Here is a 25,721-nt window from a genome sequence, read left to right as displayed (position 1 = left end):
TATATATATATATATATATATATATATATATATATATATAAGTCTTTTAAACACTGAAATTCCGTAAGACAAAGACCACAATACCAAAACGAAAATAATGAAACTTAGAATGCAGAACCTTGCCTTTTTTCCCAGAGCAAGTAAACACTTGGCCAACGTGGGAAATAGTGCCCTTTTCCCCATTGTAGTGTGATCCTGGAGTTGGTATATTTAGTTAAGTGGGGTGTATTGGGTAGTGTGGGGGGCTTAAACCCCACCTAGGTGGTTTTTGATAATACACCTTTGTTATAGTGTTTTGGGCAGGTTTGTGAAAATGTAGAGTTTTAAGTATTAAACAGTAAAACAAAATGTTTTGTCTGTTCTGAAATAAGCTCTGGGGAAAGATATATTTTATATGTTATGTCTAAATCGACCTTAGATAGCATAAAACACTCTTGGGTTTGATTTGTTGCATTTCCAATGAGGACAAAACTGAAAGTATTCAGATTACTTGGGTAAAATGAAAATTTTACAGACTGCATTTGTTGATAGGAAAACAGTTAACAAGTGGGTGACATGTTTTACACTGACATTTTAGTGGAACATTCTAGTTGCATACAGGGTGATTTGTGAGCTTTAAAACACCATAATATTAAGTTTTATCACATAGTGTGGTCGCAGACCAGATTTTTTAAAATAACATTTTTGCCAAGGGGGAAAAATATGCAAGTGTAAATGCTCAAGTGCATGAAATTTCCTTTTGGCAAAAGTTGTTTTGTCACTGAATTCACATTTTGTCTCGTTGTCACAAGATGAACATCTCAGGTATACTAGAATCAGCAGTAGATTTAATTAGCCAGTATTATATATGTGTATGATATCAAACACAGTTATTATCCAATCTGCTTTCAAAGGGTGGAGGCATAAAGACAAAATGGGCATTTCTCTAGTGCTACTTAAAGGATGATTAGATATTAACTATAGGAGATACTTCACTGACCTATGAGTGGAGTGAAAAACATTCACAGTTTGACACATGATTCAGGCAAAAGGCTGGGAAAGTCATCTCTGTTCTAAATTCTAGCCACAATGCCACAAAGCCAAAGTTTTAAATAAATCAATAATAACTAAGGAGAAAAGAGGGTTGTAATAGAAAAATATTCTGTTGTTTACTTTATTTATTGGCTAGAGTTAAGATATAAGCAGGTAAATAAAGATGAGCTGTTATATGGCTAAAATATTTAAAACTTTTTTTGTGTGTTTTTAGTAAAAACTAAGTGAAATGTTCAAGTTATATAAATCAGAAGATTCAAGGTTCGATTCCTGGCTAACCATTGACTACTGATCTGACACATAAGGGGTTCGTTTTGTAATGGATAATAAGGTAAAGTATTTATTTTCTGTCAGGAAGCCACAAACAATGTTTTCATGCATATACAACAGTTTAAAAAATAAACTGACATGGATTTTGCAAAATAATTTTAACCTTGGTAGAATTGTGGCAGATGGATGGAAACCTTCATTCATGGTAATCAGCAAACATTGATAACTGCATCAAAACGGTGGTAACTAGTATACTGTAACTGTATTCATCCTACTCTTATGCACATTTGTGAATTTTCACAAAAAAAGTTTTTTTTCTTGAAATTACATGGAACTACATAATTTAAGGGGGGTTGGGGTTGGAATAATGGGTAAGGTGTTTACCTCACATACACAAGGTATAGGGTTTGATTCTCACCTTCAAAAGGGAAATTGGCTAGGTTTAAAATAACCCACAAAAGAAACAATACTAGTACTTATCTATGAGCATTTAAGATAACATTCTAAAAGCACATTGTTTCTATATATTTTTCCTGCATAAATGTAGTGATGTGTTATTAGTTATTAAATTCTTTTTTTTGGTCCCCTCAAACCTCATGTTCATCAGTCCAGCCCCCAATACCCAGTGTCTACTCCAGGTCTACAATCTACTCTCCACCCACCTCCAGATTTACTCATTCTTTTTTCACTAGGGCTGGATGTGGATCCAGAGGTTGTCCTGGGGACTTGACTCATCTGCACTTCCATCAGGGGGATTTGTTTTATGACCTACCCATTCCCTTTCCCCTCCCCCATGCTCACTGATTATGTCTGAGGACAGCTCTCCTCTTTGGACCACACCTCCCCTTAGATGGTATATCACTGAGCGCCATCCTACCTTGAATTTGCATGCCCATCCCTTCCTTGCCACTCCATCAGTGGTTTAGCTGCTATTTGAACCAGTGTCATCAGGCTGTATTCAGGACTTTATCCCTCTGTGTCACCATAGCAGCTTTCTAAGTATTATTATTATTTGGTTTTAAACAAGAAACACTTTATTGAATTATTACTTATGACATAGGCAATCATACATTTATATAAATGAAAACAAACTGCATTGACATATTTTTGGTTGGAAACATACATCACATGTAATCTTCTGTACAGTTATTGTCATTCAAACATTACATAGCTCATTCTATTCCTGCCTTCCCTTAAACATCATTCCTCCTTTAAAACATTATTCTGCATGTATTGTTCCCATAAGCCCCATTTTTTTCCTATGTAATTTGCTCCTACCCTTTTCTAAAGATCCCCCTTCCATTTCTTTTATCTCTGTTACTATATTCTGTACTTCTCGTACAGTTGGTTTAGTCCTTGATTATTTTCTAATAATTACTTTTTGGGCAGCCACCAGGATTAAATTCAGCGAGGCCTAACTATGTCTAGGCATTTCCAATTCTGTATCACAGATAAAAAAAATCATTTATTTTGTTACAGTTTGCTTACCTAGTATTTCTGACAGAGTAGTCTGCAGAGAATTTCTAAAGTCTGCCAACTCATTATATTCCTAAAAACTATGTTCCTATTTACCGCTTTCTTCCCCATCACACCTACATTTGTAATCTACCCGAGGAAAAATTCTTTGTAGTCTGCTTGGGGTATAAAATACGTATGCCAGTACTTCCAAGCATAAATCCTAGATCTTCTATACTTTGTTGCCTATTTGGGAGCCACATACATATCTTCCTGTTGTTTCTTTGTGAATTCCTTATTCAGGAAATGTATGTAAATAGGACTAATTAACTGACTGATTAAGTAATTAGGGTCAAAGAGAGAGGGTAACTTAGTTGCAAAAGGTTAGGAAATAATGGAAATGCTTTGAAAATCATGAGGTAAAAGGTAGCAGGATTACTTGCAAGGTTAAATGTGATACATCAGACTGTAGTTCATTTATTAAAACAGATTTGATTGCTTTCTTCGCTTGAAGAAAAGCGTATCAGCAATAAGTCTGGCAATTGGCACAGTGAATTAGGGCTGTGAAGTGTGGTTTCTCTGGTATACAGTTCTTATTTGCACAGGGAATTAGGGCTGTGAAGTGTGGTTTCTCTGGTATACAGTTCGATTCCTTCAGTTCTCATTTGCACAGTGAATTAGGGCTGTGAAGTGTGGTTTCTCTGGTATACAGTTCGATTCCTTCAGTTCTCATTTGCACAGTGAATTAGGGCTGTGAAGTGTGGTTTCTCTGGTATACAGTTCGATTCCTTCAGTTCTCATTTGCACAGTGAATTAGGGCTGTGAAGTGTGGTTTCTCTGGTATACAGTTCGATTCCCTCAGTTCTCATTTGCACAGTGAATTAGGGCTGTGAAGTGTGGTTTCTCTGGTATACAGTTCGATTCCCTCAGTTCTCATTTGCATACTGTGTGACACTGAGCAGGTTGCTGAACCACACAGTGCATTATCATTTTTTCTAAAATTGAACTGTCCAATGAACTTACCTGGTCAGCAAATCTGTGCTATTACAGCACAATATTTTTTTAGAATTGTATAAATAGGAAATACAGTTATTTTATGTTTACATTTACCCTACCATTTTCAAAATATGCACAGTAGGTGCATATGATTTCCACTTTATGCACCTTGTTTGTATATATGGTTTTATAATATTTAAAGTGTGAAGCTATATACATGTTTCATTGATTATTTGTTTTTTATCTGTCGATAGTCCTGATGATATCCATAATAATACTGAGAGATAGTTTAATTCCAGTTTGATTTTTTTTTGTACTCTTATGTGGAATAGAAAGAGTGTACATTTTCTAGACTTAAAGATCATCTGTGATAAGTTTCACCACTGTTTTAAATCCACTATATATAGCAAACCTACTTATACTAATAATTTTATATAAGCAGTTAGTGGACATCCAAGACATTTTAAAACAAATTTATTTTTTTTATTGGCTATTAGGTTATCTAGGTTAATTACTTATAATTTTGTATTTATTGTTGGGTTAAAAACATTGAAGGATATGTTCCTAGATAGTGGTTATTAAGGTTGAATGTATTAATAACACTGTCACGAATGCAGATACTGCCAGCACAGCTATCTGGAATTTTGTAAATAATTATTTGTCATTTGTGAATATCAACATGATTTATATAGGATGCTTGCGTTACAACTGTATTAGAACTGTATTTCATGTGTATATCACACTGGTCTGTACAAACATGTGTTAAAAAGGTTTTTGCAAAGTGTTATTTAAGATGTAACCACAGAGTGCCCTGCCGGAAGAGAACTTTTACACACAGTCCATCTCCCTCACAATACAGCAATTTCTTTGTGCTCATTTAATGTCTCTCTTTTACCAAAATGAAATAAAAAATGAATAGCCACAATAATATGTTTCATCTTGTTGTTATCAGGTACATGCCTTCCCACCCTTGACACACCACACCAATGATTATGTTTACCATTTTATGGTGACCAAGTAAATGTAGTGATAGAGTTTTGCTTGCCTTCTCACACAACCTGTATCATTACTCCATTATCACTGCTGTCTGATCATTTCTACCTCTGATTTTTAACAGTAATCAATGTGAAAGAAATAATGACCACATAAATATGTTTTACAATGCTGTTGTCTCACACATGCCATGGCCCTCTCTGGAATGCTATATCAATGATTATTTTACATTGCTGAAACTGCAGTGACCCTTGCCTGCACACACATATACACACACACACACACACACACACACACACACACACACACACACACCTACATACATATTGCCTCCTCAATCCGTAGATAATCATATTTTGGATGCCTAATCCTCTAATATTGATTGTGATCAATGTGAAAGAAATAATAACCACAGTAATGTATTTTATCTTGCTAAACTCATACACAAGCATCTGAAGTGCTCGGCAGCCAATTCCAAGTGCTTATCTTATTAGTAACAGCACATGGAATGACTAGTTGTGACTTGCTGCTATGCTGTATGAGGAAGAAAAAGATATGCTGATAAACAATATGGTGTATTTCATTTCTGGATAGGCTTGTTTATGTATTTTTTTGAATGGAATTTAATTAGTAAACTGATTTTACTAACAAGATAATTAGTCTAGCTGTAGACTGATGGTGTAAAAAGGTTTATGTTAAAAAAATAGATTTTTATTATTAAAAAAAAAACAAGAAAACTGAGTTATCAGCCTCAGCACCTGCAGTTCTGGTCATGTCCACAGGTGCTGCTATATTTTTTCATCCATAATTAAATGATTAAGAGAAATATTCTCTGATTTTTTTTGTTGAAGTGTTGCCAAAAACTGCGATATAATGTACCTTAGTATGACATAAAGCAATAGATAATAAATTGAAATCAAGTCATTAGTATAACTGGAGGAGTGATTTGTCTTCAGATTGTTTTATTTTAGTAAGAAATGCCTCAGTCTGAGCATTTAAGATGGTGGCATTCCTATTCATTGATTAAACAATTTTTTGAGGGACGTGGAAGCCATAGCTGCAAAACTTGAGGTCTCTGTTTCATTTGATGGGTTTGTATTGGTGTGTGATATGTGAATTCATATATCTAACAAGCAGGAATAATAGCTCAAGTCAGTTATCCACCATGGCATTACTGCATTAGCAGGAGCTGTTTGAGGAATGTTTGGTTACTCACAATAAAAAAATTGCCAGGGTAACATATTTTTCCTGCTCTTGACTTAAGAAGGTGAAAAATATTCACTTTTCCTATCATGTAGACATCTATTTTATTGTGCCATCCCTGAAGGTATTCCTTACTTTACATTCTTGACTCTGTTAGATACTTACACTCAATGAAAATTATATTTTTAAAGTGAAATTGTAAAACTCATAAAGCTGTGCAGTAGCATAAAACATTAAAAACACAAATACAATAAAATTATCAGTCTTTACAAAACTAGCTTAACATTAGCCAAGTGTCAGCTTGTAAACACCAAGCCATCACTGCATGCAGTTTTACCTTTGATGAATAAAGATGCATGTGTCTTGATACTGCCTGCTTCAAATCTGTATTGTCCTGCATCTTTGTCACTGGCGTTTGTAATGATCAGTGTGTGAACTGCTCCCTCCTTGCCAATAATTACACCATCTGTGGGAGTCAGCTGCAACAAGATGGTTATTTACTTTACTAAGTTGCTTTTAAGGTAATTTATTTTTTATATTGCTTTTCCGAGAGTGTCAGTTTTTTTAACGTGACTAGTTTAAGATATGATCCATATTGCTCAGAAAAAAACATAGAGGTGGAGAGTGCCATGTGCTTTACAACCCAGCAGACAGACAAAATGTCAGTTTGCAGTAACCACTTCTATACCATAAGACTCACAGCAATGTACAGTATAATACAGTCTACACACATACATCATACATATTTTTATTAGTATACTTCATTTTAAATTAAAACTTTTGACCATTCATCTTTTCCATAAGTTTTTTTAAGTGCAAGTTTTTGCTACTCATCACTTCTGTTTCTTCAAGTATTACTTCTGAAACTGTCCATTCTGCAAAGTTGGAAATCAGGCATTTCATGCCAAGCTAGGAACAGTAAATTCTGTTGTCTCTGTAGTGCATATAGATGGAGGCATGATTGCAGCCTCTGTCACTCTGGTTGACTAGTAAGCTTGGGTGCCAGATTAGCCAGTCATGGGAAGTTTGAGTGAGTGGTCAGTGCTAGCTTACCCACCTTGGGGGAAGGAGACATTTCATCCTGATGCTCAGCTGACACCTGGTACATGTTAGGTCGCATTGAAAGAGCAGAAAGGCCGTGGATGGGTATTTTAGCTGCTAAACTGTGTGCTGTACTGTAACTGGATTCAGTATATAGATAAGACACCCCAGTGGGCCAGCAGGACAGGTTCCATTGTGGTGGTGAACCTGGCAACCACCACCACTTGGCAGAATTAGCAACACATGAAACCTTCCAATACCCACTTGATAATTTATTTGATCCCTTGCTTCTGCCTCCCCCCTGCCAGTGTCCTCATATGCCAGGGGAAATGGGAATAAATATGTTAGTAGTGGATAAAGGCTCGATAGATGTGGGAGAACATAAAAGAAAATGAGTGGCAGTTGGTGGCAGACCTTATGTTATGAGCTAGAGTTCCTATGATACAGGGTTTGATACCATCAGCCCTCATTTGCCTACTGTATGACCTTCAGTAAGTCACTTAACCAGACATTGATGTTTTTCATATTGATTACTGCTGTAGTAGCTTAAGCTATACGGGGTTATATCCTGCCAAGGATGTAACAACCTGCTAGCTTCCAAAGCTTCTAAACTGACTAAAAGATAAGTTTGGTCATCAAATCCTTCAGAGCTTTATTGCTGCTGAAGAATACACTCCTCTGAGGCTTTCAAGGATCAATGATTGGCTTGTGTTCTTCCTTTTCTGGGCAAATAAGTTCACTTCGGGGACAAAATCCTTCCATTATTTATTTTTTGTTTATTAATTAATACTTTCCTCACTGGGAAGGGTTATTTTTAAAGCTAGGAGTTTGTATTTTGATAGACTGTCTTGAGACTGTGCTGTACTTTTAAACAGAGCGCTCTTTTTTCCTGTTAGTTTTAAAAATGTTTAAAGTAGTTGTAAACCATTTTTTTCTGTGGAGAAATTGCATTCGTTTTACTTTGTAGGGCTGGTGAAGTGTTTATTTTTGAAAAAGGTAACTTTTAACGACTTATGTTTTTTTACCAGCATAAGATGCACCATTTCCAGCTTGCCCATGGGGCAATCTGTTGGTCCCATGGTCAGTCTTTCTTCCAGCCAAAAAAAGAGGTAGTTAAGCAAACATTCTTTGCCATCACAGCAGGCTAGCAATTTGCCTCAGCCATAGGTGGGTGATTCTGCTGTGACCATTAGCTGAACTTCAGACCACTTATCTTTTACCATGGATTCCTGTGGTGTAGCATCTACACCTTCTATGGACCGGGGGTTAGCCATGTCCTCTCTGACTGTTTTAGTCTCCTCAGTGGGCAAAGGAGAGCCACCCTTGTTGTTCCTGGGAGAGGGAACACGGAAGACTTCCCTGTTTTGTCAGAATATTGTTCCCATACCTGAGGAAGATGTTGCCATTAATAACTCTGTTGGTCCCAGTTTTTCTGTCATAAAGAAACAGAAAACTAATATGTATCTACTGTCCCCCAAATTTCCTTAGGCAGGAGTAGTTTGCTATGTCTGGGTCAGGGTTTAATTCAGTCTGTTGCTCCTTCTTGTAAAGTAGTCTCTAGTAAAAGAAAGAGGGATATCACCTTTCCTGAAGAGATCCAGGATTCTGTATCTGGAGAGGAATATATAGGGATCGATACAGGAGTTTCTCCTCAGATTTCTGATTCTAACTTAGAGGAGAACTCAGTTTCTGACTCTTCCTGTAGGGGGTTCTCTTTCTTTGAGACTGTTTCTAGAATATGCCAGTGTTTTCAGTGGGAGAACACCGAGATGTCTCAGTCCCTCAGTAAATACAAGTAGCTGTTACAGAATGAATTTCCAGAACCTGCACCTATTCTGCCAGTTCTTTCAGATTTGAAAGATGCATGTGTTAGCGGCTGCAACTTTCCTGACAGTCAGTTGGCTGCCCTTAAAAAGGCTGATAGAATGCATAAAGTTCTTGAGTCGTTTATTTTATATACTCTTCCCAAATCTGATCCAGCAGCTACAGCTTTAGTTAATCCTTCACCTCCTAAACACTTAGTTAATTCCAATCATTCTCTCTGATAAGGATAGGAAAATGATTAATCAATATGGGAAAAAGCATATGCTTCTGCAGCTTTGATTTTCAGAATTTCAAATGGTCAGGCTCATTATGAATTTCAAATGGTCAGACTCATGTTAAAGTTTGTTCTGACTAATTGTGAAAGTATGATGAATGTTTTATCTGCAGTTTCTTCTTGAGAAGAAAAATCTGCTTTAAATGGATGGCACAGTGGTGCAGCAGTATCGTTGTCACCTCACAGCAAGAGGTTCTCTGGTTCGATTCTCAGCTGGAGTGCCTTCTGTTCAGAGTCTGCATGGCCTCCTTGCACTCATGTGGGTTTCCTCCGGGTGCTCTGGTTTCCTCCCATATTACAAAGACATACGCGTGGAGAGTTTCTCCTGAGGCTTCTGCTGAAAATTGGCTTCATTCCAAGTCAGACTTTCTGGGTAAAGAAATGTTAAATAAATAAATTCATTTAATTTCTTCTATTGTTCCAGTCACTAGTCATTGTATATAGTGTATGTATGATTCTGCTGATGCTTCTTCCAGGGTTGCAGCCACTAGTACTGTTTTTGCAGAGTTTTCATGGCTGCATTCTCAGAACTTCCCAAGTAATGTTAGAAAAAGAGATTTTAAATTCTCCCTTGGATAAGAAATTTAGTTTTTGACCCCTCTGCTGCAGAAGTGATCAAAACGTGTGATGAAAGGGGTAACCTGATACAGGGAATCTTTTTTCTTTTTTTTCAGCCTTCGTTTTCCATGTTTTCCAATGGATTCTATAACTCCTCATCCAGTTTTGGCAAGAAAGAAAATACACAGCCTCATCACAATATAGGTAAACAGACATTTAAGAAGAAATGGCAAGGGGATTCCAATAAGAATTCTGAAAACCTCCAAAGCCAAGGACAGTCCAAGAAGTCAAAATGAGTATTTAAGAGACTTGTTTCCCCCTTCTACCCTTGAAATCTCTCCCCGGCCTTTATTCCAGAAAGTTTGAATCACCATTTTTCTTTTTGGCAACAGAGCTTCAGACAAATGAGTTCTGAAGATCATTCATCAAGGTTATAGATGGCATTGGGAGGAGATTTCTCCTTGCCAGGATATAATTCCTCATCCTCCAGGCCAGACTGTTTTGTTTCCATCTTTTCTTCATCACATGCTTCTTCAGGGAGTGATGGAATCTGTCCCCCCTTCCCAGGTGGGAAAGGGTTTTTATTTATAGGTGTTTTTAGTGCCAAAGAAAGAAAATGTCTGGAGACCAGCTCTGGATCTTTCTTTCCTACACGTTTGTGATAGTGCCCAAATTCAAAATGATGTCACTTTACAACCTGTTACCCTTTCTTCCTCATTCAAGTTTCTTTGTGACGTTTGATTTAAAATATGCTTATCATCACATTTCTAATAATTCAGACTTCAAGTATTTCTTAAGGTTCTGTGAGTCTGAATCACATTATCAGTTCTCTACCTTACCCTTTGGGTTATCCACTACACCAAGAATTATCACAAAGTTTCTAGCTCTAGGTATAGCTCATTGCAGGCTACAGAGTACCCAGTTTTTTCCATGTTTAAATAATGTGTTTATCTTTGCAGAATATCAAAGTGTCATGAGTTTCTCTTTTGGGTGAGAGATCTCTTAGATCTCTTACACAGGCTGGGATTCAAAGAGAACATTCAAGTCTTTCTTGACTCTTTCTCACAGGATTTTGTTTTTTGGATGTCAGCTAGACACCACAGTTCAAAGAGCTTTTGTTCCATAGGAAAAACTAAATCTAGATTTATTTCTAAGTTTTTCCACTCAGACTTTGCTCACTGCAAGGAAATATCTAAGGAGTTTGGGTCTCATGCCTTGTACGATTTTTCTGATATCCCTGGCAAGGCTTCATGAGAGAAAGGTACAGTCATTTCTGATGTCTCTTTGGTCCCATCACCATTGCACCTTGTCTTTTCAGATTCCAGTGCTGGAGTGTGTCAGTGTGTCAAAAGGGAAATCACTTGATGGAAATAAGAGATATCCCTAAATCCAGGTTTTTCCTTCTCCCACCCTATTACATTGCAGTTAGTCACCTCAGACACCTCAGAATTTGCTTGGGGAGCAGTTTCAGAAGGCATCTAATCCCTCATATATCCTCCTAATTAACCTTATTAATCTGTTTGAGAATGTAAATTATTTAATTGCCCTAGTCGTAAACAGACTACCTCTTCATACCCGAGTAGGAAACATGCAGCTCTAACATCCTGAATTTGAAAAGGACAGTTCTTCAGTCCTAAACTTTGAACAAGCTACTCATTCATATTTGAATAGTGAAGAAACATCCCTGTTATCCATGAACTATAAATATACAACCCTTCCATCGCAGAAATGGGGAAAGACAGCTTTTCTGTCACTGAACTGCAACTCATAGCCCTTGCAGCCTTGAACAAGTAACAGGCAGGCCTTTCATTCACAGAGTTGGAAGAGTCAGGGTTTCCATTTCCACAGTGATAAATGACAGGCCTTCAAACCCCAGACTTATTGCACAGGTTGTACTACCTCAAGTTAGTTAAAGGGCATCCATAAAGAAATCCACCACTAGTACTAGTTCCATCCAGTAACTATTAACACTTTAACCATGGTTTAACAGAAACCCAGGCTCTAATTGTCCAGTGTACCCCTGATTAAACAGAAGCACTCATTTGATTGCTCATTGTTAACTTGATTTTACAAAACTCAAAGCATTCATTGTGCAGTACAACCCTGATTTAACAGCAGCCCAAACTTTCATTGACAAGTGTAGCCCAAGTTTAACAGAAAGCTGGATGCTGATTATCCACGATATTCAATTTTAAGGAAGACGTCCTTTAAATCTGCTTACTCAGATACTAGCTTCCTAAGAGAATGAAACAGATTACAACTTAGCAGTGTCAGCGGCATAACCGGTAACAGACTCACCTTTGATGTAGAAGGCTGTGGGTTCTATTCCCACACCAGATATATCAATTGCTGACACTAGAGTGCAGCGTGAGTGAGATGCTGCACTCCTGAGTGTGCTGTTCTTTGGATGAGACATTAAACTGAGGCCCCATCTGATTGAATTGCTGGTAGCTTGAGTGGATGTAAAAGATCCCATGGCACCTATTGAAAAGAATAGGGGAAGTCCCTTAATGCTTGGTCAAATTTCCCCAGTAGTATAGATACCACCTTGGGTTTCCCCTGAAAATAGGCTACTAGCTTAGTTGGACTAACCCAGTCAACAAAGGATAAATAAATAAAGTGTAATCCTTTGAGGGGATCCCAATTGAGGCCAGAATTCAATGCCCAGGCATCTATATTAACACTGATTGAAGTCTCAGTGTTTGCTACAGTCTCAATATGGGTTAGTAGCTTGCAGGTTTATCACCTTTGGTGGCAACTTTGCTACCTGTGTCAATGATATTGATGCCAGTTCTGTTTACATCTGGAGTCACCTCAACCCCAGGGATTGAGAGTCTGGCCGTCTAGCCTTCAGGGTCAGAATTTTCAGGACTGGGCTCAGGGCTAATGAGTATCTTGGCATTGCTTTCTTGAAATCTGGTTTGAGCTAGTGCTCTGGATCTCCATGTCAGCCCTGGTGAGTTTTAGCCTCTGTCCTAAGTTTGGCACTGTTGTTGGTTTCACTGCTAACAATGCAGACTGTACTGCATTTGCCACTGTCTATGCCTGTTTTAACTATAATGTCAACCTCAAGAAAAGATGCCTTCTTGCCTGGCTTTTCGGCTATCCATCATCTTCCACAAGAGGCCAGAGAAATTTGAGAACCTTTCAGAGTTACTGCTTCTTTCATTCTTGTGTTCTGCTCTTTCTTTTGCCGTTGTTGTCACAGTAACCATTAAGGGACAGCAGGCAAAATGTATGGTTCATCTGAAGTCAGTGTGTGTTAATTGGTTCTGCTTTTAATTTTAATTTTGTCTTTGTTGTCACGGTATTATTCATTTTCTCACTTGTCAGTACTGCTTCTTTGCTGCTTTTCATTTTCCCTTATTTTTCATTGCAAGTCAATGGTGGTTATTTAGAAGTTGCATTCTGCCTTTACATTTGCCTTGGTTGTCGGACTGCTACTGATTACCTCCCCAGGCAGTGCCAGTTATACAGACAGTTTTACAAAGATTCTCTTTAACGTTATAAATAGATTCCAAATCACACACGTTATATTGTCAAAAAATAAAGAACTGCTCTCTTTCCCAGCATGTGATGATTTGTAACGGGCAGTGTGTTAAAATTTTTAATGCCATGAGGCATATCTGTCAACCTGCAGACCATGAAAATGGGGGCAAATGCCTTTGAAAAATAGGAACGTGCTTAAAATGTCAAGTGAAAATGGGGAGAAAGAAAAATAGGGACATATGGTGATCATTTCAACAGGTATAGTAGCATCTGCTGCAAAGGTGAACTGAAAATGGGGACAAAGGTCTTTGCAAAACAAAACACAAACATTATACATCTAATACAACACCCAAAGCACCCAATACACACAAAAACACTAGCATTTGTGTCTCACCAAATAAACCATTAAGGCAATGCACAAATATTCCAAATGTTTTAGTTATTGGTGACCCTACAGTGAGACATACAGATGCCCCACTCACCAGGTTGAACAAGGAGAAGGTTACGGTCAGCTGCCTATCTGGTGCAAGGATTCACCAGATCACACATGCACTCATGTCTCTCAAAAACAAGTACCGTTATGATTCCATCATAGTTCATGTTGGAGTGAACGACTTGAGATTTACCTCTCTGGGCTATATAAAGAGAGACATGATTAAGCTCTCTGAATATGTGTCCCAGGCGGGTATGTCCCTAGCTTTGAGCAGCATTTTACCCTTGCCTAGGATGATACCACAATATAAACAGAAAATTATTTGCTTTAGTAATTGTCTTAGTTTCTGGTGTCATTCTAAGGGAATCCAGTTCCTGTCAGCCTGGGATGACATGGTGGATAGACCACACTGTTTTGCCAGAAATGGTCTTCACCTGGCACCTCTAAGCTTTTGGTTACTGGCTAAGGCACTTGTCTCCCCCATAATGCCTTTTTAGGCAAGGTCACAACAACAAAATTCCCAATGTGAAAATATCAAACACAAAGAAACTAAGGGTCATGCTGCTAAACACTAGGAATTTAAATCAGAAACTGCACTCTCTGGAAGCACTCCTCTCCCTGGAAGATGTTGACATCTTTGCAGTCACAGAAACCTAGCTCAAGGACGCAGAAAGTATCCCAGCCTTGCAAGGCTACAATGCCTTCCACACTTTCAGACTGCAAGTTGAAGGTGTGAGAACCAAAGGAGGTGGAGTATCTATCTTCATTAAAGATAATTACACCTCTAGACTGGTTAGACAAGAAAACTCTATGGAGCTACTCCAAGTCCAAATTACCATGAGTAAGACACCCCCCCTTCAGGTCATTGTCAGTTACAGGTCCCCTTCCATGAACCAATATGCCCACACAGCTTATTTAGGCCTACTTGGGACAATTAAGGTACAACCTAACACCCTAGTCATGGGTGACTTCAACTGTCCTTGGGATAGATGGGATTGGGAAACTTATACAACCCAAACTCACTGTCACAAAAGTTCCTTGACTTTTTTAACTCAAATGTCCTGGAACAAATAGTGAACCACCCCACAAGGGGGTCCAATATTGTGGACCTCTTCCTTACTAATATGAGTGACCATTGCAGCTCCTCTAGTGTAAGGCCTGCAGTGGGTAAATCCAATCACAAATCAGTCCTTTTTGAATAGCAATAGCAACAGAATTCTTCAAAGTAGAACTCAGGCTGAAAAACTTCATCAAAGCTAACTGTACCCTCCTAATGGAAATTATAATTAGCTTCCAATCTCCAGTTTCCACAGATGGCATTGACAGCTGTACTAATGTATACACTGATGCCCAGTATAAACATCTACACAAATTTGTAGACACAGCTGTGTCGAATAGGATTAAAACAAGATCCTCAAGAAAAAACAAGCCATCCTGCTGGACGTCTAGCATTAATAAATTATACAGTAAATGAAAGAAGCTGCTGTCTAAAAATACAAAACTGAGATCCCAGGACTGGAAGAGCACCCTCCTCAGCCTAAACAAGCAAATAAGACAACTCATAAAATTTTCAAAGAGCAACTATGAGAAAAATTTAGCAACCCTCACCAGGGATAACCATATGGCTTTCTTCAGCTACATCCGCAGCCTAAAAGGTAGGACTCAGATGTGTGCTGATCTAATTGTGGATGGCATCACACACACACTGACCGTGCAGAAATTGCAAACATGCTTTCAGACAGGTTTGGCAAAAATTTCACCCCCCCCCCCCCATTCCTCAATGCATCCCACAAACCATGTCTTCATCATCTCCTTCTCCTTGCAACTCCAAAGAGCAAGTCATCGATGCTCTCTCCAAGGCTAAGAACACAGCCTCCATGGGACCAAATGACATTCTGGGTTGCATTCTTAATGTTCTAAAACAAGAGCTAGCTACTCCATTAGGCACTCTGTTCAACAACAGCCTGAGTAGTGGTTTTGTCCCCACTGAATTGAAAACAGCAACTGTTATCCCCTTTACAAGGGTGGTTCAGCAACAGATCTGGGTAACTATAGACCCATAAGTTTAACCAGCCTCCTCTGTAAGGCAATGGAACGAATCATCATATCATCATGGACCTCATAAATAAGGATATAGGTGACCTCCAAACTCTGGTTTCTTCCCAGTTCGATTTTGTCAAGAGCAGATCATGCCTGGTAAACCTGGCGGACTTCTTCGAGAATGGGACCAGAGCCATAGACGAGGCAAAGCCATGCACACAGCCTATCTTGACTTGGCCAAGACCTTTGACACCATCCCACATTCGGGCATCATTGACAAACTAATCCAGTTGAATATCAACCCCTATGTTGTCAGGTGGGTTGCAAACTGGTTCACAGATCAATAACACTCAGTCAAAGTGGGAGACTTTACCTCTAGCAGCAGATCTGTCACCAGTGGGGTCCCACAAGGGTCTGTGCTAGGCCACCTCTTGTTTGGCATATACTTCTCAGAAGTCCAAGCCTAAACAGAGGGGCTGTGACTAACCATGTTTGCGGATGGCTGCAAATTAGGTGCTATCATTGAATACCCTTGCAATGTCAGCGTACTTCAAGAGGGGCTTACACAGACCAATGACTGGTGCCAAAGCCATGGTCTTAAACTAAATGCTAAAAAAATGCACAGTCAATCTCTTCAGTAAAAACAATGTCCTGCTGATAATAAAATAAACAATAATACCCTAAGTACCAATTCAGTAGTGAGAGACCTGGGAACACAAGTTGACTGTGACCTCAACTTTGACCACTATGTGTCTGCTTTTGTGAGGAAGGCATTCTGCATAGCTCACCTGATTATCAAAGGCATCGCCTCAAGAGCAAAAGAGGTTATAATTGTACTCATCCATCATCAGGCCTGTTACTGAATATAATGCTCCCTTTGGTATGTACTGTACCAGACACCTGCAGCAACTTGAGAGAACTCAGAGATTTCTAAATAAGAAAATTCAGGGTCTCCAGCACATGTCTTATATGGACAGACTGAATTCGCTGTCACTCTACTCAGTAGCAATATAGACTATTTAGAGGTGACATGTTTGGTTTACAGGGCTATCTGTGACCCAAATATAATGGAAATGCTGCACATCTGTAAGTCAAAAAGGACTAGAGTCACCCACTCCAGGGTCCTCGATCTAGCCTGCAACATAAACAGGACCTGCTGGAGAGACAGATACATCTCTCAGAGGTTGCCACTCCTCTGGAATAAGCTTCCAATACATATCAAGCAGAGCACCTCCATGACCCTATTTTAGTGCAGCCTAGATGACTGGACGTGACAGTGTTAATTTCTGCCAGGGATTGCCCCGGCTTCTCTCCTGAAAATGGGTAATCCTTGCTAGAAAACTTTGGGCACAGATGATATCGCTCATCTACTATTATGTTGGGATTTAATGGCTAGGCTTGTAAAGACCCTTGGGTCAGTAGTCTAGTAACATCCTATGAGTCTATGAACCTATGAATGTTCATAACATGAGTCATATGGCTAATGCTAGAAAGGTTCTCCCAGTACAATGTCACCATTTGCGATTAAGAAACAGCTACTTGCATGAAGCAAAACTTCATTATCAGCTCATTTGCATATTTCTTGAAACTCACACACACACACACACACACACACACACACACACACACACACACACACACACACACACACACACACACACACACACACACACAGAAAACAGTCCCTACCCTATTTACTCTCCCATTATCCCTCCCGCTCCCATAATACTCTACTGCCATTACAGCACATTTGCATTAGGCCTTGGTGGTCTAGTGAATCCCCCCACCCCCATTCGAATTATGATGGCGGTGTGCTGGGAGGACACTTCAGAGAATCATCCCTGATGTCTAGTGTATCCCCATCTTCTGATCCCTCTCATGATTTCTGTGTCGGTATGGCACTACCTTCCTGGTTTTCAAATGGTTTCCCCCACCCCCAATCCCATACTGCGGCTGGTACCATTATGACACTTTAGAGTGTGTCTGGTGGTTCCACCCAATCGCTGTTATGATGTTCTATGCAGGGCACTTTATGGAGTTTTTCCTGGTGTCTAGCATACCCTCCCACCGTCAGCCTCCATTCTCTATAGTAACATGGTGCTGGTACAGCACTGTAGAGTGTGCATCCCCCACTTTTTGGTCCTCATAGTAACATAGGTGATAATACAGCACTGTAGAGTGTGTATCAACCCCCACTTCCTGGTCCTCGTAACACAGGTGATGTAGAATGTATGTATTCCTCCTCCCCCTTGGTCCCAATACAGCACAACTGGAGTGGCGTATTGCTCTTTATGTCAGGGGTGTAGCTCATTTTATATAGGTAAAACTGAGTGGGCTTTGAGGTCTTGAATATATGAACATGTATATGATATTAAAAAGAATAAAAATACAAGTGCCCTGGCAAAGTATATCTTAGTTTACCCTGAACACTTCTTCAGATTTATCGTTTCAGAAAAAGTTGATGCTGGGAAATGGGGGGAGCTTGACAAGTACGGCTAGAAATAAGGGAATTGTACTGGCAGCTTTTTTTCAGTGCTTTTAACCCGCATACAATTCCTTTATTTCTAGCCGTACAAGTACAGTTAGAAATAAGGGAATTGTACTGGCAACTCTCTTTCAATGCTTTTAACCCCCCAGGCCTTAATGATAACTGCAATATAGCTTGCTTGTTGAGAATGAAAGCCCTTGAAAGATGATTGTAGTGTAGTGGTTATTGCATCTGTCTTATATGTAGTAGGTTCTGGGATCAGCTTCCAGTGGAGATGATATGGATTTTTTGTGTTTTTGATGTTTATTTGTTTTTTAAGTTTTATTGTGTGTCCTTGTATAATACTTGCAATACCTTGTTTAACATATTAGGATGGGGTAGGAAATGAATGAATTTATAAATATGCTTGTTTCTAATTTTCATCTATGGTTTATCAGTAGTAATATAGTTTATATAGGCGTCTGTTTAATTTTTAAACATTTTATTTATAAATTATTTGCTGTTGCATATTTACTTGTTTTTAAGCAATTAAAAGTTAATTTTATTTTTGCTAGCTTTTAGGAGATAAAGTTATAATATGTAACGTTTTGGATACTGTCTCTTTAAATCTGGAGAAGAGAAAATATCGTGGCTTCAACAGAGGTTATTTAAGGGCTAAGTTGGGTGTAGTCTGCTTAGATTTATCTGAGGAAGTTTTGAAAGGTACCAGGATGAAAGCGTTGGTATCTCACTTTCTGTAATGATACCTTTTTATTGTTTTTAAGTGTGAGTTAGTTAATAAATCTTCTAAGGAACTTCTATCCGTGCTGGACCTGCTGCTGCTTTTTTTGCTGGTTGTTCACCATTTTGTTGGATTACTCGTATGACTTTTGTGTCTCTGGCTGGTTTTGGTGTCTGGTGGTTCCCCCATCCCTGTTATGATGTTCTGTGCCTTAGGGCACTTTATGGAGTTTTCCCTGGTGTAGAATGTACCCCCCACCCCTAGTTCCCAATCTCTGTAGTTACATAGTGCGGGTACAGCACTGTAGAGTGTGTTTCCCCCACTTCATGGTCCTCGTAGTAACATAGGTGTTAATACAGCACTGTAGAGTGTGTAACCCCCCCACTTCCTGGTCTTCATAACATAGGTGATGTAGAGTGTGTGTATCCCCCTCCCCGTGGTCCACGTAGTAACTTTGTTCCCAGTACAGCACTTTTAAAGTAACCCCTGGTGTCTAGTGGCTCCTCCCACCCCATTTGTGTTTGGCAGTTGAAGTTCACTACCATGACATGGTGGGGATGGCCATGCTGATTCTTGAATCACTCAGCCATGTAGATGCTTTCCTGGATGTTGTTCCAGGGAGGGAGCATATAGCTAATTAGTATATGCCTTTCCCCTGGCATGCTTCATTAGTAATGAGCATGACTACAGGGCCAATCCTTCTCAAAAATACATATCTTCATGTCAGAGAACATGCAGCACCATGTAAGGGTGTTTGCTTTACAGCAAAAAGGTACCCAGATGTGCACATGGCACTGTACACATTGCAGTACTGTCATGAATGCAGCCCAGTGTGTCTGTATGAGTGTCTGTATGAGTTGATCCTTCATTCCTGCCCAAAGCAGCCATTGAGATGAATCTCAGTCCTTTATGCTGCTTCTGTACTTTCCAAATAACTTAAACAGAGGTGAATATTTGTTGCATTGCATGGATGTTAATAGGCAAGTGTATTTGCTTTTCTTTGTCTAGCTGCTGCTAGTGTAATTTGAAATCACCTTAAGTGTGTGTTCCTTATTGCTGGTCTGTCTGCCTTAGAACTGACTTGTACTTACTTGTTGAAGCAAGTTGCTTGATTTTTTTTCTGGTACCTTTTCACTTTTGGCTAACTAAAGTGTGTTTTTACATTAAGAAGTCTAGGACTTGCAATTTATTTATTTATTTGTTTATTTAACATTTGTTGACCTGGAAAGTCCGACTAGGACAGAGCCTATTTTCAGCGGAGGCCTGGGGAGAAATGCTCCAGATGCATGTCTTTAGAATGTGGGAGGAAACCCACGTGAACGCAGGGAGAACATGCAAACTCCACACAGACGGCATTCCAGGCGAGAATCGAACCGGAGAACCTCTTGCTGTGAGGCAACAATGTTAACCGCTGCACCACTGAGTTCTAGTGACAGTAGAAAGATTAGGAAGGTAGCCTGGTCTTTCTAAGTTGAGAAACACAGCGGGAAGCTTAAAGTGAGATTGTTTCACTGACCAGAGGGATTTTTAGTTGGTTTATTCACTTTTCTTTGAGAATATATATTCCACTGCTCTTTGCACAGCGGCAGTTATCAGTGCCTTGTATAAACTTAGAAACTAAATTTTCTCTATAAATCTTCAGCTGTAACTTTACCCAGTACTCAGCTGCACAAAGAGTGACTAGTTTGTGCATTGAGGAGCATTGCAGGACAAATTCAGTCATACATAGCCTAGCTGTAGTTTCTACCTTCACAGCACCCACGTCAGCCTGCTTTAAACCCCTGCAGTATCACCCCCTTTCCAGTTTATCTAAAAAAGCCCTGACACCATGGGTGGGCACTTTCCCAATTTCTCCGCCACCAGTTCGGTCGATATGGGCATCCTGAGATAATGTAGTAACTGTCTCATGTTTACTGAGAACCAACTAATCCTTAATGAAACAGATACAGTATGTGAGAGGTGTAATTACACTGTGTCACTGGAAGAAAGACTGTGATGTCATAGCATTCAAAGTAGCAATCAGGTTGTCAGTAACATAAGCATTACACCTACCGCACACAGTACTGACCCAACAGATAGACTAACATACACTGAGACACACCTGCATAGAAAGACAGAAAGACTGTAAGCCCTGTCACTCTACTCTGTATCCTATAGGCTGCTGATAGGTGACTTGTGCCTGGCCTACAGAGCAGTCTCTGACCCTAACCTAATGGAAATGCTGCACATCCGCAAATCAAATGGAACAAGAGTCACTCACTCCAGAGATCTCAATCTAGCCTGTGACATCAACAGAACATGCTGGACAGACAGATATGTCTTCCAGAGATTGCCGTTCCTCCGGAATAAACTCCCAATTCACGTTAAGCATTGCTCCTCAATGACCCTATTTAAGCGCAACCTGGACAGTTTGATGGGAGACCATAAATTCATCCTGGGGGGGGTGGCACCTAGGTCCCTCATAGACAGAAGCAGTCGGTGCTGATCATAGAATCGCCCTGCAAATAAAGACCATCTAACCATGGTCAGTTGGGGAACATGGGTATAACAATGACTAGGCTTGTAAAGGCCCTAGAGCCATTAACCTTGTAACTTCCTATGAACCTGTATTCAGAAACAAAATAAACAGGATGCTTATAAACTCCAGAACTTGCACTGTTATAATACTTTCTATTTCACTACTATACCTCTTAAAACACTGTTGTTGAGTCATAAGGCTTAACTGACAGTAAGAATAATCATTTTCAGCAAGCATAAACATCACTTTCTGAGCCTCCAATAAAACATTCATCCTCCTACAAGTTTTTCTAACATAATAAGTAATTCGCCATAAGAGAGTGAGTCTAACAAATGAATATGATGATGGCTAGTAGCATGTTAATAGTCAATAATACCAATAGGTTTCTTATAAAGTTTAAATTCTTTATAACCGTCATTAATAGCAAACAAAAATATATCAAGATAATCAACCTGCTTATTAGTAAGTTGTCAAAAAACTTCAAGCAAGCCTATTTCCAAACACAAGATAATTGACTTCACTAATTGGGTAAGTAGTTGTTATCTTTCTAGGAGGGTCCAGTATGTGTTGACTTGGAAGAAGATGGAAGATAGACTAACCTGCTACGCTCGAGGTAGCCTACACCTCTTCTGCTGTGGCTTTCACTTACTGGCCATAGCCCTTTTTATCCCGTAGTGCCTTTTTTGTATGAGCAATGATCTTTATTTTTCTAGTTAAACAATGTGTATTTACATAGTGTGTATTCCTCATGCATACATGCATACATTTATACTGGTAACTGGTCCTTCACTTCATTATTTTAATGTTTCTGTTTCATATGTAGCCATCTGGACTCTTTCTAATATCAGTGCATACATTCCAACCAGAATTTTACCAAATAAATGTAGTTAGATCAAAACTTAACTCAGCTCACCCATATTTATAAACCATTCCCAAGAAAAATATTGACCTAACTTAATACAAGCAGTATCTATAGATAAAGGAGAAAAACAGACAAAATCTTTGTTTGGATCAAAAAGTTATAATAAATTGGCTCAATTACTAATAGGATAGGAGGAGATGAGATAAAAATGGTAATGTATAACCAATCAACAGGAAAGTCCCCAGGAATAGATGGTATCGTGGAAGTTTGGAAGCTAGCAGGGAAAAAACTGATAACGATTTGGAAGGTTTTGTTTAACAGTATTTTAAGACAAGGAGAAGAGCCAACATCCTGGAAGAAAGCAGTACTAGCTGTAATACCTAAAGAGGGTAAAGACCCATCAGATCCAGCTTCATACAGGCGGATTTCAATCCTAAAGCATAATTATAAAGTGTTTATGTCTACAATGGCTAAAAGAATGGCAAATGTGATGCCAAAATTGATAGATATGGATCAGTGGGATTTTTGTGGCATGAAGGCAAACATTTGACAACATTCATGGAACACTGATGATCCAGAGGGAAGCTAAATGTAAGAAAATACCACTGTTGTTGGTGGGTCTTGATGCAGAGAAAGCATTTGACAGTAAGCTGGGAGTTTATGAGCAGGACAGTGGAAGCATTTGCATTCCCTGATAAAATTATAAGGATGATAAGGAGTATATATGTGGGATTGGAGGAGAAAATTAAAGTGGGTGGGTTCCTCTTTGATAATTTCTGTTTGTGCACAGGAACCAGGCAGGGGTATCCTCTTTACCCTTTGTTATTTGCACTATATTTAGAACTATTGACAAAGAAAATCATGAGACTCAGAAATTCAAGAATATAATTGGTACGGTAGTCAAGAAAAGCTGGATGTAGTTGCAGGTGATATTATTTTATACCTGATAAAACCAGAAAAGGACATTTCAGTGTTGTGGAACATTTTGAGGCAGTTTCATATCTTTTCTTGATACAAAATTAATGAAACTAAAATAAAAGGCAGAAGCTGTAAATTATGTACCCACACACAAACTGGTTCAGCAATATCCATATTGATGCGGATATGATAAAATGAAATGCTTAGGAGTGTGGATTAAAAAGGTTTCAGGTGTGACAGCTAAGGATATATGGGAAGAGACTAAACAAAAGATAATATAAAAGCTGAGAAATCGGAAGCTTTGTTATATGGATACAGATAGCAAGATTTTAGTCTCTCTAGTTTTATACACAAGTCAGGCATATTTTTATCAACCAGAGGAGAAGTTGTGGATAGCTATTAATAAAGAGCTGAAGGATTTGATCTGTGAGGGAAAAACGGCTAGAGTCAAGTGGGATAAGCTGATTCTTCCAAATGAACAACATGGCTTGGGATTACCTGATTTGAAGGAGTATTTCAGAGCTACACAGTTAAGGCTACTATACATAGCACAAGCAGAAACCTATAATTCAGAGTGGAAACAGATGATGAAATGGGGCAAGTTGAAGAAACAAGAAAAGACTGATTTTGGACGCTGATCCTTAAGGAAAATAACAAAAACACACAGAATATTATATTCATAAAGTCACAGGAAGTATTTTAATAACTAAGCAGCACAGAAATGGAGAAAGGAGATTCTGCCACCAGGGATGACTGCAATTAGGGATATAGACATAGGCAAGAGGCGTCTGGAATTTATTGGAGAAAACTGGTAAAAGAACCAAGGTACTGGGAGCAAATAATTAGAGAGGGAAAGGTAATAGAATGGGAAGAGGCCAATAATTTATTTGGACTGCAGGATAGAAATTGCCTTCCCTATCAAGGATTGATATCAGAGTATAGGCAAAGAGAAAGAAATAGGGGGATGCTAAGCAAAAGACCAGCACTGGTAGAGTTTTTAGTAGTTTCTAGATTAGAAGCTGGTGTTAAAAAAGGAATAGTTAGAAGAGCATACAGAATATTGCATGATAACTATAATAATCAATTGGAGAAGGTTAGAAAGGATTGGGAAGAGAGACTGGATAAGCAATTCACAAAGAAATAATGAGGGGATATATATATATATATATATATATATATATATATATATATATATATATATATGTCTCCCAAATATGCAACAAGGTCCAGAAGATTTGGGATCTTTGCTTGAAAGTGTTTACATAGGTATTTGCATACCTAAGGTAGACTCCAAAGAATTTTTCCTCAGGAAAACATCAAATATTGGAGGGGTGATAGGGAAGAAAGAGCTAACTGGAAACATATTTTCTACGAGTGTAATGAATCGGCAGACTTTAAAGATTCTCTGCAGTCTGCTCTGTTGAGCAAATTGGTGTAATTAATGAAATAATTTTTTTAGCTATGTTACAGAATTGGAATTTGCTAGACATAGTAAGGCCTTGCTCAGTATAATTATGGTGGCTGACAAAAAAAGCAATTACCAGAACATAGAAATCAAAATCTAAACCAACTTTGCTAGAAGTAGTGAATATAGTAACAGATAAAGCAACTAGCTTTGGGATCTTTAGAAAAGGGTAGGAGCAAATTACATAGGAAAAAATGGGAATTGTGGGAACAATACATGCAGAGGAGGAACATGGTTTAAAAGAAGGAAGGATTTGAATGAGCTATGTAATGTTTGAGAATGACTGGGTAGATTATACATGATGTATAATGTTTGCAACTACAGTTATGTCAATATTGTTTGTGATGTACAATGTTTGCAACTAAACTTAAGTCAATATGGCTTGTTTTCATTTATATAAATGCATGATTGCCTATGTCATACATAATTTAATAAAGATGTGTCTTGTGTTTAATAATTAAAAAGAACACTTATGCTGAGGCACTTCCAAGGCAACCTTCTTAAACCCCATAGATCTCCCAGATATTTGTCCTACATAAAGAAAATCCTCAGCAACCCCAAAAGCAATCCACCAAAATACCACCCAATACAACACATATATTGTAACATCAACTTCATAGCTTCATAGATTATTACTAGGCCAACTGCCCTTATGGGCCATTTTAAGCCTAGCCAATTACCCCATGTGAAAATTAAACCCTGCACCTTGTGTCTGTAAGGTAAACAACTTAACCATTATGCCAACCTCCCATCCAAAGTCCATAAGGCAAGCCAACATACTACCCAATATTTTAATTTTAAGAGACTTCATTGTGAGACATATAGATGTCTTGCTCATCCTGCTGAATATGTTGAAAATCACAGTCAGTTGTCTATCATGGGCCACCAAATTACCCAAGCACTTAAGTTATTACACCACAAGTACTAGTATGATTCAGGTCTAGTCTATGTGGGTGCAAATGACCTGAGAGGTGCCTCCCTAGACAATATGATGATAGATATTATGGAGCTCTCAGAGTAAGTTGTGATGTCCCCACTCTGGGCCAGTAATCAAGGAGCCTGAATTCTCACCACTGACACTGGAGAGGGACATTCACTTGGAATACAAATGGATACACTCATTATTTCCAGTTGCAGATCT

General features: G+C 38.7%; 1 protein-coding gene across 2 annotated transcripts in view; it reads right to left on the bottom strand.

Moving 5' to 3' along the window:
- The window catches only part of IGFN1 (immunoglobulin like and fibronectin type III domain containing 1), an 877,552-nt gene that overhangs the window by 448,286 nt on the left and 403,545 nt on the right, over positions 1-25,721 (bottom strand). For both annotated transcript variants that reach the window (XM_044076544.1, XM_044076545.1), the window contains exon 14: positions 6,287-6,428. In XM_044076544.1, coding sequence (XP_043932479.1) covers positions 6,287-6,428 — 142 coding nt within the window. The remainder of the gene's footprint in view (positions 1-6,286; positions 6,429-25,721) is intronic.

Source organism: Protopterus annectens, chromosome 7.part0 (genome assembly GCF_019279795.1).
Source record: "Protopterus annectens isolate FY-2018-M chromosome 7.part0, PAN1.0, whole genome shotgun sequence".
NCBI lineage: Eukaryota > Metazoa > Chordata > Ceratodontiformes > Protopteridae > Protopterus > Protopterus annectens.
This window is presented reverse-complemented; position numbering and strand designations above follow the sequence as displayed.